At 45.1% G+C, this 16,823-nt stretch overlaps 1 protein-coding gene and 1 long non-coding RNA gene across 3 annotated transcripts; one reads left to right on the top strand and one right to left on the bottom strand.

Moving 5' to 3' along the window:
• Positions 1 to 42: 42 nt before the first annotated feature.
• Positions 43 to 4,627, bottom strand: LOC140708157 (uncharacterized). The gene is made up of 2 exons (XR_012088322.2): positions 4,403 to 4,627; positions 43 to 485 (listed from the first exon to the last, which is right to left on the bottom strand). It is a non-coding gene; the product is annotated as an uncharacterized LOC140708157 (long non-coding RNA).
• A 28-nt stretch (positions 4,628 to 4,655) lies between these two features.
• On the top strand, positions 4,656 to 7,917 carry HOXA1 (homeobox A1). 2 transcript variants are annotated; one of them, XM_073003325.2, is made up of 3 exons: positions 4,656 to 5,378; positions 5,484 to 5,571; positions 6,247 to 7,917. In XM_073003325.2, exons 1-3 carry the CDS (start codon positions 4,893 to 4,895, stop codon positions 6,600 to 6,602), a joined length of 930 nt encoding a protein of 309 aa, XP_072859426.2. In that variant the 5' UTR covers positions 4,656 to 4,892; the 3' UTR covers positions 6,603 to 7,917. The 2 variants fall into 2 exon arrangements, with proteins under 2 accessions (XP_072859426.2, XP_020637762.3); XM_020782103.3 differs by having other exon boundaries at positions 4,656 to 5,571.
• The last annotated feature ends 8,906 nt before the right edge of the window (positions 7,918 to 16,823 follow it).

The following is a 16,823-nucleotide window of genomic DNA, read 5'->3' as shown; positions in this document are numbered from 1 at the left end:
CTCTGTTCTTTTTCGTTGAAAATATATTTATTAGAGAGAAACTGGCTTTCAATTATTTATTTCCAAAGTTTTTAATGTTAAAAAGAAAAAAAAGGAAATAGCTGGAATGTCTCCAAATTCTACAGAAGTAATTTTCCCGTTAAATATAGCTAACAAGTTAGACTCAACAGAGTATGAACAAGTTAAGAAATGTTTATGGTTATCTATACGTTCATCTATATATTTGTACATTTTAATTAAATTGCATGCATCAGCTGAATAGACCACATTCCAAGAAGAAATAGAGTCTACTAGAGTAAGGACTGATATATAAGTCATTGGAAATTGTGAACTTATTTTCTTAATCAAGCCCTGAGCTATTCCATTTGTGAACCACAGTCTCTGAAGGGGTTGGTGTAGCCGGGGAACCAACACTGTAATGCCAACTGAGATAGATACTCTTTTCATGGATTTCCCAGCTGTCCAAAGGTCCCAAGAAAAGAAACCTAAAAGAGAGAAAGGAAATCAGAAATGTTTTTAAAATCCATGCTTATCTGTACAAAGTGCACGTTTTGTGTACCATGTATCCATGCAAAATTCTTGTCTTAAATTCTAAAGTTTCTACTGGGTTTAAAGAACAAAAGTTACTAACTGAGGAGGGAAAAGGCATCTTAACGAAGGTTAAAAAGAAACTGGTTTAACAAGTACATTTCAGAAGACCACCAAGCGATGCCACTGAAGCAACAGTCCAAAGACCCATCCAAAAGTGCTGTGGATAGGTGGTAGGTGTACATATTTCTAATCCCAGTTACATTCGGATGATTGGCATAGACCAGAATGTGTGTTTCTTGATGCCTTGCAAGGACAGTAAATGATAGCAGATGTGTGTGTGTGCGTGCGTGTGTGTGTGTGTGTGTGTGCATGCGGGGAGGCTGTGCCCCCCTCTCTGTATGTGTGTGTGTGTGCAGATAAAGACAGTCCTGCTCCTAGCTCTCTACAGGCACCATTTCCCTAGCCCCTCTCAGCTGAACTTGTTTATTTTGGTGGTAGCTGGCTTCCCTGTTTTGCAACCCATGTAAGAGGGTTGGCGCTGAGCTAGTAGGCAATAGCTGGAAGGACTGGATGCAATTCTTCCTAAACACATAAATCAAATGCTTTCTGTGAATGAGAATGTCATCAAAGAGATCAATTGCAGGAACACATGCACAAATAAAAATCTCCTTACGTATTTGTTCAGGCTGGGGATCCCCGTCTAAAACCATTAAGCTAGGAGGCAGTTAGTCATAATTCATTTTTATTGCTCTATTAAAACAACAGCTTGGCTAAGCTTCAGGTGCGGCAGGGAATCCCGGCCCTTTCCTTCTCTCTCCCTCCCTCCTTCTCTCAGTCTCGCTTTCTTCTCTCCCCCCACTTCACGCCTTTGTTTTGCTTTTCTTTGCCTTATAAAAAGCACACTTTTTCTAGCATGGAATTCCATTCAGAACATGCTGTTTGGGGGAGAAATTTACTTTATAGGCTAAACAACATGGGGGGAAACACCCTCTTCAAATAGCACAGTATTTTGACACAACAGACTGCCGCCCACATCTTACTCAGATTTCTCCTTGATGTTGTAATGATGTCTAGATACATTGATTATAACCTTTTCCCATTTTAAAAATGCTTCTAAATATATATGGGATTCAAAGGTATGGGTAATTACAGCACAGAGAAAGACTATGAAATTTCCAGCTACCAGTAAAAGGAAAGCATGGCTTGGCCACATTTAGAACGATGGGATGAATACATACAACAAAAGCGGATATGGGGTGAGGGGTGGGGGGTGGGGAAGAAGGAGGAGCAGGCCTCTGCTGGAAAGGGCCATGGAGCTGAGAGCTTCCGTGGATGTCTTTGTGGCTTAGCAAAGCTGAGAGTTGGAGGAAAACTTTCGTTGCTCTGCCACAATCCCCAGCACCTCTCCTTTAACCCCCCTTCCTGCATTGTGGTAAGTGGAGGGATTGTGTTGTCCTCAGAATGCAAAGCCCGGGCCACAGTCAGTATACAACAAAAGAAAAGGCCTTCTTGGGAACAATGGCAGAAAAATGGAGGAAAACAGTTAAAGGAGTTGGCAACAGCAGGCAAGGGATAGAAAGAATGTTTATAAGGAAAGCATTCTCTGAATAGCTAGCCAGCTAGCTAACCAGACAGACCAACAGATAGACAGGCACGAAGGATACAGCCCCAAATGAAAGGATTGCCTTTTGTGTTTGAGAAACAAACCAAGGCCTGCTTTAGGCCTTGTTCTATTTACAGAACAACTGAGGGCATATATACAGCCCACTTACATGCAACAAACATTTTTACACCAAACCCTCCTGTATAAATATTAACTCCATATCCACATTTTGTTGGCTTGTTTGTTTCAGCATGTAATGTCACCTCATTCTAAATCCATGAAGCAAACTAGTAAATCCACTGAAGATCAGCTAATGAACTTCCAAGTACTCCTGATCAGTCTCTACAAATACCTGTTTTATAGTCACTGAAAACTATGGGGCCATAGATAAATTGCTGTTTCTTTCTTCAGTAAACTTAAGGGATGCCCGCGTGTATTCTATCTCTTGCTCTAAGATAGAAAAACTTGTGACTTGCATGCAGGAATCTTAAGACGAATAATTTTTAAAACCCCACTGGCTACAAACTGGAATTGTGCTCCACCTAATTAACACTGATGATGCTTCCTCCGTAGAAAAGCCTTTGATTGCATTTCCAAGGAGAACACAACATTGGTTTTGCCCCGTCTTGTGTTTCACTATTTGGATTCTCCCCGCCGCCCCCCCAATGGTGAAACAATATACAGTAGGTGAAATACGTGATCACCTTAGGTAACAGTGGAGAACAAGACCTTCCTTTTGCATACGTGTGTGTGCTCAAGTGCACGTGCACACACTAACGTTCATGCTACCAGGCAAAGTGATATGACAGAAAAATGGCACCCCTTTATATAATAATGCTGACTTGTTAAGCACTCTGTTAATTTCAACTTTGTTGTAAGAAAACACCCTACGGTGCAAGATGAACCTTGGCTATTGCGATTTCTGGCATCCTGGAGGCAAAATTCACAAACACAATCCTTTCTTCTTGTTGTCCCCTGTAGTTAGCCTCTCCTGCCTGCCTGCTCCTCTTTCTGGGCAGATTTAACCCGCGTCTGGTCAAGTGACAAGTTTCCTCCGAGCTTTTCTGCAAGGAGCCCAGCTGTTTTTTGGGCCAGTCCTAAACCCATCGAAAGGGAAGGCTCTCTCTCGCCTTTCGTCACAGGGGTACAGTTTTCGATGCGACAAGAAAGCATTCGGAATAATGGCAACGGTGACTTGTACAGCCCGGCCTTCGGGTCCTCGCGCTTCATCCGAGGGGCTGACCATCTTAGCGACCAAGAGGGGAACTCGCTTAGGGCCGTGCCCCCCCCTTTCCTCAGTCTCCTCCCCCAAAGCTCCGGGGCAGGCCATCCAGAGTTAAGAAACACCCACCTTCTTCCATTCCCGTGTCTAAGCTTTATAACAAGAGTGGGAGGGAGGGCAGTGTAAGGAAGTGGAGGTACGCAAACGTGGTGCATGAGAGGCGCTCGAGGGAGGGATGCAGGGAGGGAGGCAGGGAGGGAGAAATACGCCGGAGGGAGGGAGAGCAAACGAGGGGGAGGAGAACAACCGAGCGTTTGCACAAGCGCGCTGAGGTCTGCAGAAGGGCTAGGCGAGAATCTGAGACAGCTTCCTTGGCAACCTTTGTCAGCGCTTCCTGCCCGATCCGCACCTCGGAGCCAGCCTCTGATCACCCGGGAAGCCCAGTTCCCAGGCTCCGGGGCGGCCCTTCCCCTCTGCTTCAACGCCCCCCCTCTTCCCCGCTGCCTCTCTCCTCTCGCCATTCCGCTGCATTAAACCAGCCCCTCCGCCTGCCCTCCTGCCCCGTCCTCTCTGAAGCGGCAGCAGGAGCGCCAACAATGGCGCTGCCTTGCCGAACACCTCATTTCCATGTAAATCACCGCGGGGAGGCCGGGCCAAGCGCCCTTTTAACTCTTGCCACTTCGCCCCGCCGCCGGCTCTCCGGAGCGCCTCCACCACGGGCAGGGCTCAGCCCCCGCCAGCCCCTTGCCCAAAATTCTTCTCGCGCTCGCTCCGCTTTCTCGCTGCCGCCGTCCCCCCCCCCCGCCGCGCGCACGACACCTCCGCCCCTCGGATCTCCCTCCTCCTCCTCCTCCTCCTCCTCCTCCCGCCTCCCAGGTATCTGACCCGGGCTGGCTAGTCTAAAAGACTCGGGGAAATCAGACCCTTGCAAGGGAACAGAAGACCCTCGGGCTTTTCCTGGCTGGGGCTGGGCTCCCCGCCCCAGAGAAAAGCAGCCCCTCCGAGACGCCATCCGGGTGGGGAGACGGCGAGCTGCCTTCCCTTACCTGCTGAAGCCGGGCTCTTTCTCCAGGAAATCCACGCAGAAGCAGCCCCCTCCGGCGGCAGCTCCGTGCCTCTTCTTGCTGCTGCTGCTGCTGCTGCTCCCGCTTCTGCCGCTGCTTGCTGGAGGCTGAGCGCCTGGGCGTACACTGCCTCTCTGGCCCGGCTCTCAAACCCCAGCGCACTGACTGGGGACGGGAGGGGGGGGGGAAGGAGGATTGGAGAGGGAGGGAGGGAGGGAGGTGGTGTTGGTGTCGGTGGCGGCGCGTCACCTTGATGGAGGAGCGCTCGGAATTTAAATGCCACCGCCTGGGTGATCCATCACCAGGAAGGAACAGGGCAACTCTGGCAGGAGGGGCCGCCATTGGCTGCCGCCCTCACGTGGCCGTCGTCTCACTGTACATTCATATCATTTTTCTTCTGGCCCCCAATGGAGGAAGTGAGAAAGTTGGCACGGTCACCCAGGACTCCGAAGCGCCGGTCCGCCGGTGATAGATGGACACGGCGAGGATGAATTCCTTCCTCGATTATCCGCCCATCCTCAACGGCGAGTCCGGCACTTGCCCCTCCCGTGCCTCCTACCACCACCACCACCACCACCACCATCACCACCACCACCCCGACCATGGGATTACCAGAACCACTTTCCAGTCCTGCGCTGTCAGTGCCAACAACGGCAACGAGGACGACCGCTTTCTCGTGGGCAGGGGGGTCCCGATAAGCCCCCATCCCCACCACCAGATGGGTGCCACCTACCAGCATCATCATCATCCCCACCACCCTAATCTGGGGATGTCCTACGCCAGCTGTGGGCCAGGCTATGGCGGGCAGAACTTCAGTGCAGGGGGCTACAGCCACCATTACCCACTCACCCAAGAGGCAGAAATGAATGGGAGTTTCCCCCCGTGCCCGCCTGGGCTCTACTCTGGAAGCGTTTCTTCCTCCATGGTCCAGCACCCCCAGACTTACGCTGGGGGCACGGTAAGCTCCACTCAGTATATCCACTCGTCTTATGGAGAAGAGCAGCAGAACTTAAACCTAAGCAATTACAGTCACCCCTTGTCTCCTCTCCATTCCAACCACCAGGAAACTTGTGGCTCTCCGTCTTCAGAGACTTCTCCTCCAGCCCAGACTTTCGACTGGATGAAAGTGAAGCGAAACCCTCCTAAAACAGGTTAGTCACGCTCGCATTGCTAGACTTGGAAAAGTTCAGGTCTGGTTTTTGTTTTTGTTTTTTGGGTTTTTTTTTTTAAGGTTTAGATGACTATACAGAGACCAGCGGTTATCCTTAAGGGGAGGCCTGTGGCTGAGAACGTGAAGCCCACCTGTTTCTTAGTTTTCCAACAAACCAGTTTAAGACTGGTCCACCCAAGTTGCTTGCACGTGGTAAGATTGTTATGGCCCAAAGAGGGGAGAACAACAAGGTCCCCCAAAGTAAGAGTTTCAAGGAGATTCCTGAAGACAGTGGGGGGAAAGGCATGCTGGTGGATTGGGGAAACTACTGAAATGCTCACTTCGGGGCGTGTGTTCTCCTCCCACGCTTTGGATCGTACCACTCCCCCAAGTTTGCTTGGATCGTCAGGCGTTGATGTTTTAAAGGGTAGACTTGCAAGTGTTTTTGCTTCCTGAGTAGGGCCTGAGTCGCTTACCAATTCACAAGGTCTTTCTTTCCGGGGAAACAAGGGTTCGATTGAGCCCCAGGGTTCATTTCATGCAAAGAGGTGCCTATTTGTTTACCTGTCTGAGCCTCTGTTGTGATTCGCATCAACTGTACACACCATGGCTTCGTGTTTTTAACCATCCCTGTGTGGGCTGTTGTTGTGCTTGTTTCCTCCCCTCCCCCTCTCAGGAAAAGCTGGTGAGTACGGTTACGTTGGGCAACCCAACACGGTTCGAACAAATTTCACCACCAAGCAGCTGACGGAACTGGAGAAAGAATTTCACTTCAACAAGTATTTAACCCGAGCTCGTCGAGTGGAGATCGCGGCTTCCTTGCAACTGAACGAGACCCAGGTCAAAATCTGGTTCCAGAACCGCAGAATGAAACAGAAGAAGAGAGAGAAAGAGGGATTGCTGCCCATTTCTCCAACCACGCTGACAGGAAGTGAAGAAAAAGCTGAGGAGTCCTCAGAAAAATCCAGCCCATCCCCATGTACCCCCTCCCCCGCCTCCTCTACCTCAGACACTCTTACTACCTCAAATTGACTACGCACATGCACCCAGCCTCCTTGGCACAGTCTACCTGTGATTTATTGTGTTTGATCCACCTTCTGCCTGAATTTTTTTTTCATTCTCAGGTAGATTATTTCCTGGTTCCCAATCACCTGTTAGAAATCCCACCCAGCACAATCCTGAACTCTTTTATGTGGAGCCAAGTCTTCTTGATTCAACTCCTTGGGCACAATCCAGTTGCATTTAGTTTAGTTGCCTAGGGAAAGCAATGGGGTGGGAATTCATCAGGTTTAATTTGAAGCCTGTTCATTTCAGTGGGATTTGGTTACAGCTGCTTTTTACTGGAGAATGTCCAAGAGTTTAGGATCGCAGCTTCAATATGCTATCGTTCCAGCTGTGTCCTTCATTGTCCAGCATTACTCTTCTTTCTTTAATTTTGAAGGCCAACGTGTATTTATCAGTTTTCATCTTTAGACTACTTGTGAAAACAATCATAAGAATTTATTAGAGTAGAATAAAGTTGCCAAGGACATTGTTGTAGACTTTCCTCAAAGCAAAGGCATAGAAAACACACAAAACTCCAGAAAGAGATGCACTATTGAGAAGTGTTTACACAATTCTAAAACATTCATGCTTTAATTTAATGTCTCTGTTTTTGTGTACTATGAGTCTGTGGGTTGTAAATACTTTGTCCAAGAGATTTATCTTTTTATGGATTTTCTAGAGATGTTTAGATAGATTATGAGCTTAAACAGGGTGATTACATTCTCAAAACTAGATTCAATTTTATAGCAAAAAAATTAAGAAGTCGAGAATGAAAATGTGTTTTCAATCGGATACCTCAGAATCATAGACTAGTTGCATTTCTTTGAGCAAACTAGAAAAGAAAGCTGAAATTGCACTAGGGTTTTTTTCTCTTTTAAATAAACCTTGCTTATTAGCTTCCATCTTTTCCCCAATGGCCCTTCTTTTCCCGAGATCTTTGCTGGGAAATCTCTGTTACCTTTTGAAATAATAGGAATCCACAGCCCTTCCCTTTGCACATTTACCTTTCCTAAGACTTGAAGTCTTCTCAGCCAAATTCCCAAATGTGATAAAAGGCCAAATGAATGTATATTTTATGTGATTCGTGTATGGAACTTTGCATGATGCACAAAGCTTTGATGTACTAAGTTAACCGAACACTGAGTTCTATCAGTTGTCTTTTGTGATCGAGTACTTTCTGATTTTTCTGTACAATCATTTGAGGTTCTGAGATTCTGAAGAGGGGAAAACGAAAGGCAATGGAATCCAGAACAGAATTTTACGGGTCTTACAAGTCTCTGTAATAAATATACTCATATCTCTGGTTCTTCTTTGGTTCAATATCTTTTGGAGAGGGGATGCTTTTGGTAGTGGGCATGACGTTAATGTTCTTTATTTTCATTTCCGGGGGGGGGGGTGGCTTCTGAACTTCTCTTCAATTGTTAGGTAGAATGTTTTATATCTTTTGACCGCAAAACTGCAAGATTGCACAAAGTAGGAAGATTGAAAGAGAGAGAGATTCTTGTTTATCTTTTGCAGTTGGAGGATGAAGGAACTAGATCCATTTTTGAACCATTCTTCTGGGAACTTCCTGGGTCAAGTGCTAACCTTTTAACCCCAAACTGAATATTGACCTATGTGTAAACACAATCCTCTTCAAAAGCAGAAGCTGTCTTCAGCGGGTCTTTCCTCACATCACAAGCCACCAGTTAAGAGAGTCACATTTCATTATCCCTTGGTATAAAGCTGTCCAAGAAAACCACCTTCACTCCCTTCCATCTAAATCATCAGTGACATCTTCAAGGCACAAAGCACTATAAAAACTGGTTTGTGTGTGTGGAAGAGAGAGTGCGAAAAAGGGGAAACGATCCGGTTTGGAGAACATTTCCTCTTCCAGGTGTGCAAACTAACGTGCCAGCGCAACCCTAAGCTATTTCCCCATACTTGGAAAACATGTTCGGGCAGGTGGAACATCAAATACCTCCTGCAACGCCTTGTCTATAAGTTAACACTTCTTAATTCTTTTAAAAAGGAAAAACCCTGAAGAATCAACCTGCCTGTTCATTCTCCCATTTCTCTTCCCATCCCCACTTTCTTTTCTCTTCTTTTATTCAAAAAGAGGTCTGCTTGGGTCTAGAGACATTCTGACTCTGCGATATAACCATACCAAGCAGGTCTTCTTTTCCCTCCCGTTGGTTTAAAAATTGATTTTAAAGAAAGGGATTACAAGTTACAGAGACAGAACTCCCTGCGTGTACGAATATGTGGCTTAATGTGAATTGAAACGGATAGATCTATTTCTGGAACATCTGCGGAGGACTTGGCAACTTCTATCTGGGCCCTAAAAAAAAAATAAGGCCGGGGGGGGGAGGGGAGGTAGTCAGGAGGCTCTGCGGAGAAAGCAGAGAGTAAGCGAGCTACAACTGCGTTTTCTCCCCGGAATGTCAAAGCAGCCAAGCCCTTGATTTGCAGGCGCGTCGGCCATATCAAGGAACCAGGGCGAGGCCCCAGCAAGCGCGCGCGGCTGACTCCAAAGAGCCATCACAACTGCCTTCCTTACCACTTCAAAGCAAGGGGAGACATCTAGCTTTCATTTCACCCCCCCCCCGCTCCTCCCCTCACCCATCCGCAGAAGAAACTCGCAGCCCGCCTGCGTTGTCTCTCCCGCCCCCTCCCTTTTTGGGGTAACCTTTTGTTGATTAGGGTAAGGCCGCCAAGCCGAACAGATGGCCCTGGAGCAGAAAGACTTTCATGTGAACTCGGTGGCATCTGCATGCCAATGGCCGCGGACTGCTGGAATCCCGGGCACTGCCGGAGCTGGGCTAACTCGCTGCCAGCTTCTGACCGCTCCTCGGTTCTTTACCCGGTTCGATCCCACACTCTCGAGTATCGTTCGAGGGTGGGAAATAATACAAAGATAGCAAAAGAATGGCATTCCCTTTTCTCCTTTCTCTCCTTAAAAACAAAACGAAACCAAAAACAAACAAACAAAAAAAAACACACACACAACAAAGCTCAATCCAGCAGTTATAAAAGCGGTGCGCGCCCCAGTTGTGGAAAATCTCATGTCCTGAGATGACCTTTTGTAAATCAGGAACATTCCGTTTTTCTAGCCTACTGTGTCGAATCTGGATTCTATCTTGTAGGACTTAGACCCAGAATGTAGAACTTTCGCAAATTTCGGAAGTTGCTCTTGCAGATGTTATTCGTTAATAAAGAAAGAAGTCGTTCTGGAATAAATACCCCACTTTTCTATCACCCAGAGGCTGCATTCTCCCCAGGAAAACCGTTTGTTCATTGAATCTTGGTGCTCCCTATACCTATGGGAAGAACTCAACGCGGACCTTTACCTGAGATTTTTCTGATACAAGCCTTTTAAAGTTCGGTGAGCGGGTTTCTCAATATCAGCCTGCGGGTGTAAACCAATGCTGAGATCCTATAATCACCTGCCTGCGATGGGGCTTACTTCCGTGTAGATAGGCATAGCATTGAACTGAATGTCTCTTTGCCGGCAATGGAAGGCAAGACTATTAAGTCTGTACTTTACAACAAGACAGTGAACAGCGAAGGAAAAATGTAACTTCACGAGAAAATAATACTATTATCCTCAGAATTTTTTTTTAAAGAATAAGACGTTATTGATCATTAACTTAACTAGCTGATTAATATGGGTGACATTAAACGCTACTCATTCCATTGGAATCTACTCTTGGAAAGTGATTTCTCTGTGATCTCTATACATGTCTACTCAGAAGTAAGTACCATTGTGTTTAACAGATCTCCTCCCGGATAAGCTTGAATGGAATGCAGTCTAAGGGTCGGGTGGATTAGTCAACCATCTCCTCTTTAATCGATTAATGGAACTGTTGCGGAGAGTTGAAGGTAAAGGTTTCTTGGCACGAAACAAAAGAAAAACATGTGTTTCAGTGGCAGTATGTCCACACGTCATCGTTATTCTAAACCCCGCGGTTTCACTGCCTATTTTGTGCCTTTCAAACACCCACACCGATGGATCTTCCAAAGTGGATGAATTCATCAATTAATCGCATTGATTAACCCTTCCCAACCATAAACCGATTAATCTCTCTCTTTCTCCTTATTGACAAGGAAATCTAAAGTAAAATTTCTCCCTCTCCTTCCTTGAAATGTAAGGTATACTGTCTGTGTGCCTGGGGAAAAAAATAATATTTTTCCCTTTAGGAGAACAACAAAAACACCACAGGAATGGGCCGGCGTGGAGAAATTTCATGACCACTGCTTATCACTATGCATTTATTTATCCCAACACGTCAGCCGAAATCTATTTTCTTCCTTCGAGTCTAACCATCCCGGCCCTTTTAATGTTCACCTTTTAAAGTTTACTTTTGGAGGCTACATCGAGATGCTCTCGCTGTTTTCCTCTGGGGCAATCAGATTGAAAGCGATCAATATTTACTCAGTCTGAAAAGGGTTGTTGAAAAGGCAGCTAACAACAAACTGCTTAGCTGCTCACCCCTGTTTAATCTCAGGTTCACCGAAAGTTCAAGCAGAAATGAATCCAGTGATGGGTCACTTTAGAATGAGTCCCGGTGGTTTATCTCGGCTCTCTGCTAAAGGCAACAATTATTTACACACTCACTCTCTCTCTCTCTCTCCCCAGTGAAGCCTCTAGCCTATTCTAATGTTAAGTTTGCTCCCTTCATTGAAAAGCTGTAAACATTTTCTTCATCTGTTAGGCTAAGATCTGATTTCCCCTTTTGCTTCATGGATCCTACCATCCTCCTCCTTCTCTTCTTTATGATTTTTCAACTTAGTTAAAATCACTACAGGCTTTTTAAGGGGGGGGGAATGAAAGATATATAAATTCTATGCAGTAGAGTCATTTTAACATAAATAGAACAAAACGTGGACACCCTGCTTATTTTCTAGGAAGCAAAATCCTATTAACCTCAATAGAACATTGCTTCCAAGTAAATGTTTTATAAGATCAATTTTTAAAATCTACAACTCCGTGAATTGGGAGAGTTTGATATTTTCTCTGTCTGAAACCCAGGTGAGGGATGGTTGTTAATACTGCTGTGTGAAAGAAGCACTAAAGAAGAAGATACTACTCAGATCTACTTTGAAGTAAAACTCATGAGGATCAATGCAATTTACTTCCAAGTAAAAGCGTCTAGAGCTAATTCTAATCATGCAGTCTCTAGCCATTATTTTGATATTTATCTGAATGCTAGGATCCTAGAATTCATTTCGAGTGTATTTATGTAGGGCTGTCTGCATGTATATTTCTGGGTGTGTGTTTATATGACTGTGCTGTCATGATGAAATAGGTCGATCTGCATTTGTACATTCCTTTCCCCCCCTTTTAAAAAAATCCCAACAGGGACTGTGGCTCTCCACAAAAACCGAACATTTGAAGGTTCTGCACGTTGCGGCTAATTGCAACAACCTTCCAAAGGTCAAAGTTCATCTCATCACTGCATAAATGCATTCTTAATCAGGATTTATTAGACTTTCTCTAGTGGAAGATCACGTTTAAAGTAGAATCTAATTTTCATTATCAACCCGATTAACAGGAATTGTTACCCATAAACGCAGTTGCTTTGCATTTTCTTTTGAGTCACTGGATGCTAATTTAATTATTTAGTTTCCTTCAGTAACAGACAGAGAAGATCTTTTCAAATGTGCCATTAAGAATTCTCACTCTGCAAGTAAATTCCACTCCAATTCTGAGTGGATACCATTCATTTAGGACTTTCCCAGGGCCACCTGCAAAATTCCTGCTTTTAACTGAGCGTGTGTTTGCACCCATGTAGGAGTGCCATGCCCATTTATGGAATAATAGCATACTATTAAAACATGCAAAGAGATGAGATATTAAAAGAAAATCTTTGTAGACAGGGACATTCACTTAGCAGAAAAATCAGCAATAATGTAAAGCAAAGTATATGTGGATAATTAAATAATAATAATAAAAAATCTTAAAATTAAGCCAAGGCTCTCTCTTCTCCTTCTTTCTATGCCCTTCAGACACCTCATTGGCTATCTTTCACAGTGGAGATAGCAAAAAAGGTTCTTGTGCCATAAACTCTCCCAGTTCTTCTTTGCTTTGGCTCAGTCTCAGGAGGACATGAAACACGTTGCACAAACCAGCTGAAGGTGGACTTCTCCTAGGCAAAGTTCTTTCATACAAACAGTGCTCAGCCACGCTCATTCATTCTCTTCCCGTTGGAATTTTAATAGGGAACCGAAATGGGGAGTCTTGCGAGCCTCGTATTTGGCTTTCACAATGTCTCTGCTCTTATTCCCTTGTGTGAGAAGATCTGTGGCCTGGAGCGTCTTCCTGGGCAGAAAGGCAGGGTCTAAATTTAATAAATAAATCTAGTCTTGAACACCGCTTTCCAAACCTTGGGATTTTGTTAGCCTGAGTCTGCATGTTTTTGATTCCGAGTCTTCCATCCAAGTAGCCTGCAATGATGAAGGGGAGAGAAACCTCGCTGGGAATCGCCATGGGATGGTTAAAAATTAATTGGAGACCTGAAAGGCATTGGACAAGTCAGAGGAACCAGATCCTGTCACAATTCTCAGTGTGAGAATCACCAGGAAGACGTTATATCGATAGAAATACGCTAGAATTTACAACTGGAAATGTGTGAGGATGCGAGAGGGCTGGAAGGAAGCACGGCCCACCATTAGGAGGGAGAAGCCCGACGAGAAGCAAACCGATATGCCCCCCCAAAATGATCTGCTCCTGGGACAATCGGAAGTGGTACCCTTCGAGCCACAGGTTACACAACGCTGGATCCCAGGCACTCGCCTTCCGGCGGTTTAGCGTCAGCAAATTTAATTTCAGGGAACGAAATCCGTTGAAATCCTAATATCTTCTAATTACTGTATATCGTCTGCGGATTCGCCGTCGCCCAGTCGCTGGTGCAGGCGGAAGCAGGTGGATCTAGCAAGGCGCTTGCCAACAGTTCGTCTCTAAGAGGTCTGGAGTGTCCTTAGGAATAGTTGAGGTTTTCTCTCGACTTCCGGGCTAGTCTTGCAAAACTGGAACAATCTGTAGAACACGTGGCTTGAGTCGATGCTACCTTTCTCCGAGCATATTTCGAAGTTTAAGAAACAGAAACATACAGACTTCGCAAGAAACACAGAGCACGTAGCGCATCCCCTGACTCTAATTACTGGCAATATTTTCAAATTTCTTTATCTCAGTTTTAATCTTACAAATTTTACAGATCATTCCCTCGCGTCTGCTCTGCAAAGTACCAATGAAAATGTTAACACGTTATCCAAGAGGACAGTGTGCCATTTAGGAGAAAAGAGGCCGTTTACTGTGCGATGTAGTGGAAAGAGTGACGGACTGGGGACTCCAGAAGCCTCGATTCGAATCCCCACTCAGGCAGGGAAACCCCACTGGGGTGGGTGGGTGGGGGGGTGGAACCGTTAAAACCATGCCTTAAATACCTCACTCCTCTCCAAAGCCCTATTACGGTCTCTATACGTCGGCAGCACATAACACGTGGAAGATTTAACCTTAGGAACCTGGCGAGTACATATCCACACACGTGCGCGCGCTGCCCGCCCCTGCTCTAAGTTTAAAGGGTCGCCCTGTTCGCCTTCAGCTTTGCACAGGAGATGCTGCGGAAACACAGCTGTTGGAGATGATGTTTGCATTGGCTCAGCTTTGTTGAAAATCGAAATGCAAAAATAAAACCAGCGGAACTAGATAAATATTTAGAGCAAAGAAAGACGGTTCACGAACTCCCACATTAATTTTTAACTGCACGATCTTCCTGCGTTTTCCTCCAAAGTGAAGAAAAGCAGGTGATTAATACATAAAAAAAACAAACACAGAGTAAACTTCTAACACTAGCATTTCCCTTCCCAAAGAAACCCCCACTTGATTTCTGTAATGTATCAGTTAGTTTTCAAATTATGTCATATAATGTGTTGTAGGTACATAAGTCGATAAATGTTTGCGTGGACGCAGGCTTTTTTAAAAAGAAGAAAGAATTCCGCCTCAATATGTGAAGCACTGTCTTTGGGAGTTGGTACAGAGGACCGGCTGTCATTCGCAGTTCCTTAACAGCTTTATAAGCCTGTAGACACGGGTGCGTCGTTTTTACCCGTTACAAGGCTGTACAAGGGTTTCGAAACACAATGCAGATCACCTGTCACGGACCGAATGCGATGGCTTTTGAATTCGGAAGTTCTCCCCGCCCCCGTGGAAGTCAAAGGTAAATCTCTCCTACCCCGAAAGTCTGGGCTAAGTTTGCTTGCCGAACTCATATTTCCATCCCAGAGGTTGTGAGGATGCGATGCCCCGTTATTAAGGACAGGTGGCCATGCTGACGCACGCAATCTCTTCGATGCTTCCACGCAGCCAAGACTTGAAAGACGAGCAACGGAAGAAGGGGGCTCTCAAATGCATCGGCCTGGTGGAGCGTCCTCCCTTGGAATTCTGTTTAGAATGTGCAAAACCAGAGGAGTCAACTCCTATTTTCATTTTCTTCCTGCACTTGAGATTACAGTTAGATATACACACGTGGTCGGAGGCAATGGTCGGTCTCCCTTGGATTGTACTAGTGGTGACTAAACAATTCACTTCTTTGGATTTTCAATTATTCCTCCCAAGTGGAACAGATTAACAGAATCAATGGGATTTACAATAGTATGGCACTATTACACTAGTTCCCATGTGGTATAGTGGATAGAGTGACAGACTAGGACTCTGGAGAACAGGGTCCCAATCCCCACCCTCCATGGAAACTGACTGGGAGAGTGGATCTTGTAAAACCATTCCTTAAATGTCTCGCTTACCTTGACCACCCTGTTAGGGTTGCTTTAAGTCAGTTCCTACTTGACACCATGTAACAACAACAATTACAACAATACTATAATTGGGATTAACAATTAGAATTTGTCTCTTGTGAGTTGCTTCACTGTTCCTTCAAAAAATTCTCTTGTAAAAGACACAGGATTCTTTTCAATGACAGTCATTCCCAATGTTTTTACAAAACGCCTGGTGACTGCAGCCTTACGATTCCCTCTATACTGGTGCAGAACTGAGACTTCCCTTGTTGAAGGCTAGAGGGGAATATATCTAAATCTCCCAAATCCCAAATAATGGGACACAAAGAGATAGAAATATAATTATTCCGACAGGTCAACGCTGTCTCCTATTCCATGCTGGTCAAAAGTTACAGCTGCCATGTTCAAACCTGTTGAACCAGATCAAATCCATTGCATTGTAAAGATCCAGCAAGATCACACAAGTATGTGATCTGGACTGCAAACAAGAGCTGTAGAGACTTGAATCTGACTCCTTTGGAACAATGAATTGAGGTGCCAAATATGTGAAAAGAAAACATCACAGGCCAAATAAAGAGAAAGTGATATGGGTGGGGAATCTGTGATTATCAAAATATAATTGCATCAGTGGTCCTATCATACAAAATCATTGGCCAAGATTTGGGGGAGCCAGAATCCAGCAACATTAGGAGGGTCACAGTTTCATCACTCAGGATTCAAAAAGACAAATGTACCACTAATTAGGGTCAAGAGGAGGGGGTGACATACAAGTCATTTTGCCACTGCTCTGGAAAGCATACTGACTTTTGTATAGTCCATGTTTCAAAACATTTCTGATTCCTGACCTGCTTTTGAATTGTACCACCATAGCAGGGTCACGAAGATTCGGACTTAAAAACTAAATAGCAAAGCAGGGTAAAGTGAAATTGTTCCTGTCTTTCTTGGCAGAAATAGCTTGAGGATTTTTCTTGAATCAGTTTGCATTCTCTGTTACTCAGCCTGAGAAACTGTGAAATGGTCATCCCATTTCTTATCAGATTGGATGATAAAAGATGAGAGGGCTTGTAACCTTTTGCCCTGTGCAGGAGACTCAAACTGTACAGAAGTGAAGTTGTAGGTCTGTATAGACATTACCAGTTACTAACATCATGACTTTTCCTGATTTGGCATCTTCAAAATATTGGAAGGGCATCTAGTTTGATCACTCACAATCTCATGTCTTCATTCTTCTAATAAACTCATGATGACCCAACTGAGTAAGCTTTCCCTTCAGCTCTTTCACCACTGCTTCAGCCAATAGTTTTCCTTGGGGAAAAGATACTGGATAGGCCCTCAAGATCTTGTGACAGGTTTGCCCCATGTGCAGTCCCTTGGTGACAGATGCTGGCATTTGGGGAGTTCAGTCAACAAAGACTTGAACTGGACATTTTCATAGCC

The sequence above is a fragment of the Pogona vitticeps genome, chromosome 6 (assembly GCF_051106095.1).
Source record: "Pogona vitticeps strain Pit_001003342236 chromosome 6, PviZW2.1, whole genome shotgun sequence".
NCBI classification, from domain to species: domain Eukaryota; kingdom Metazoa; phylum Chordata; class Lepidosauria; order Squamata; family Agamidae; genus Pogona; species Pogona vitticeps.
Note: the sequence above shows the minus strand (reverse complement) of the source record. Positions and strands in the feature narration are given on the sequence as shown.

Excerpts from the sequence above, each read along its gene's own strand:
- HOXA1 (XM_020782103.3), top strand. The coding sequence starts at position 4,893 with ATGGACACGGCGAGGATGAATTCCTTCCTCGATTATCCGCCCATCCTC. Across the intron at positions 5,572-6,246 it reads GCGAAACCCTCCTAAAACAG|GAAAAGCTGGTGAGTACGGT; the intron begins GTTAGTCACGCT and ends TCCCCCTCTCAG.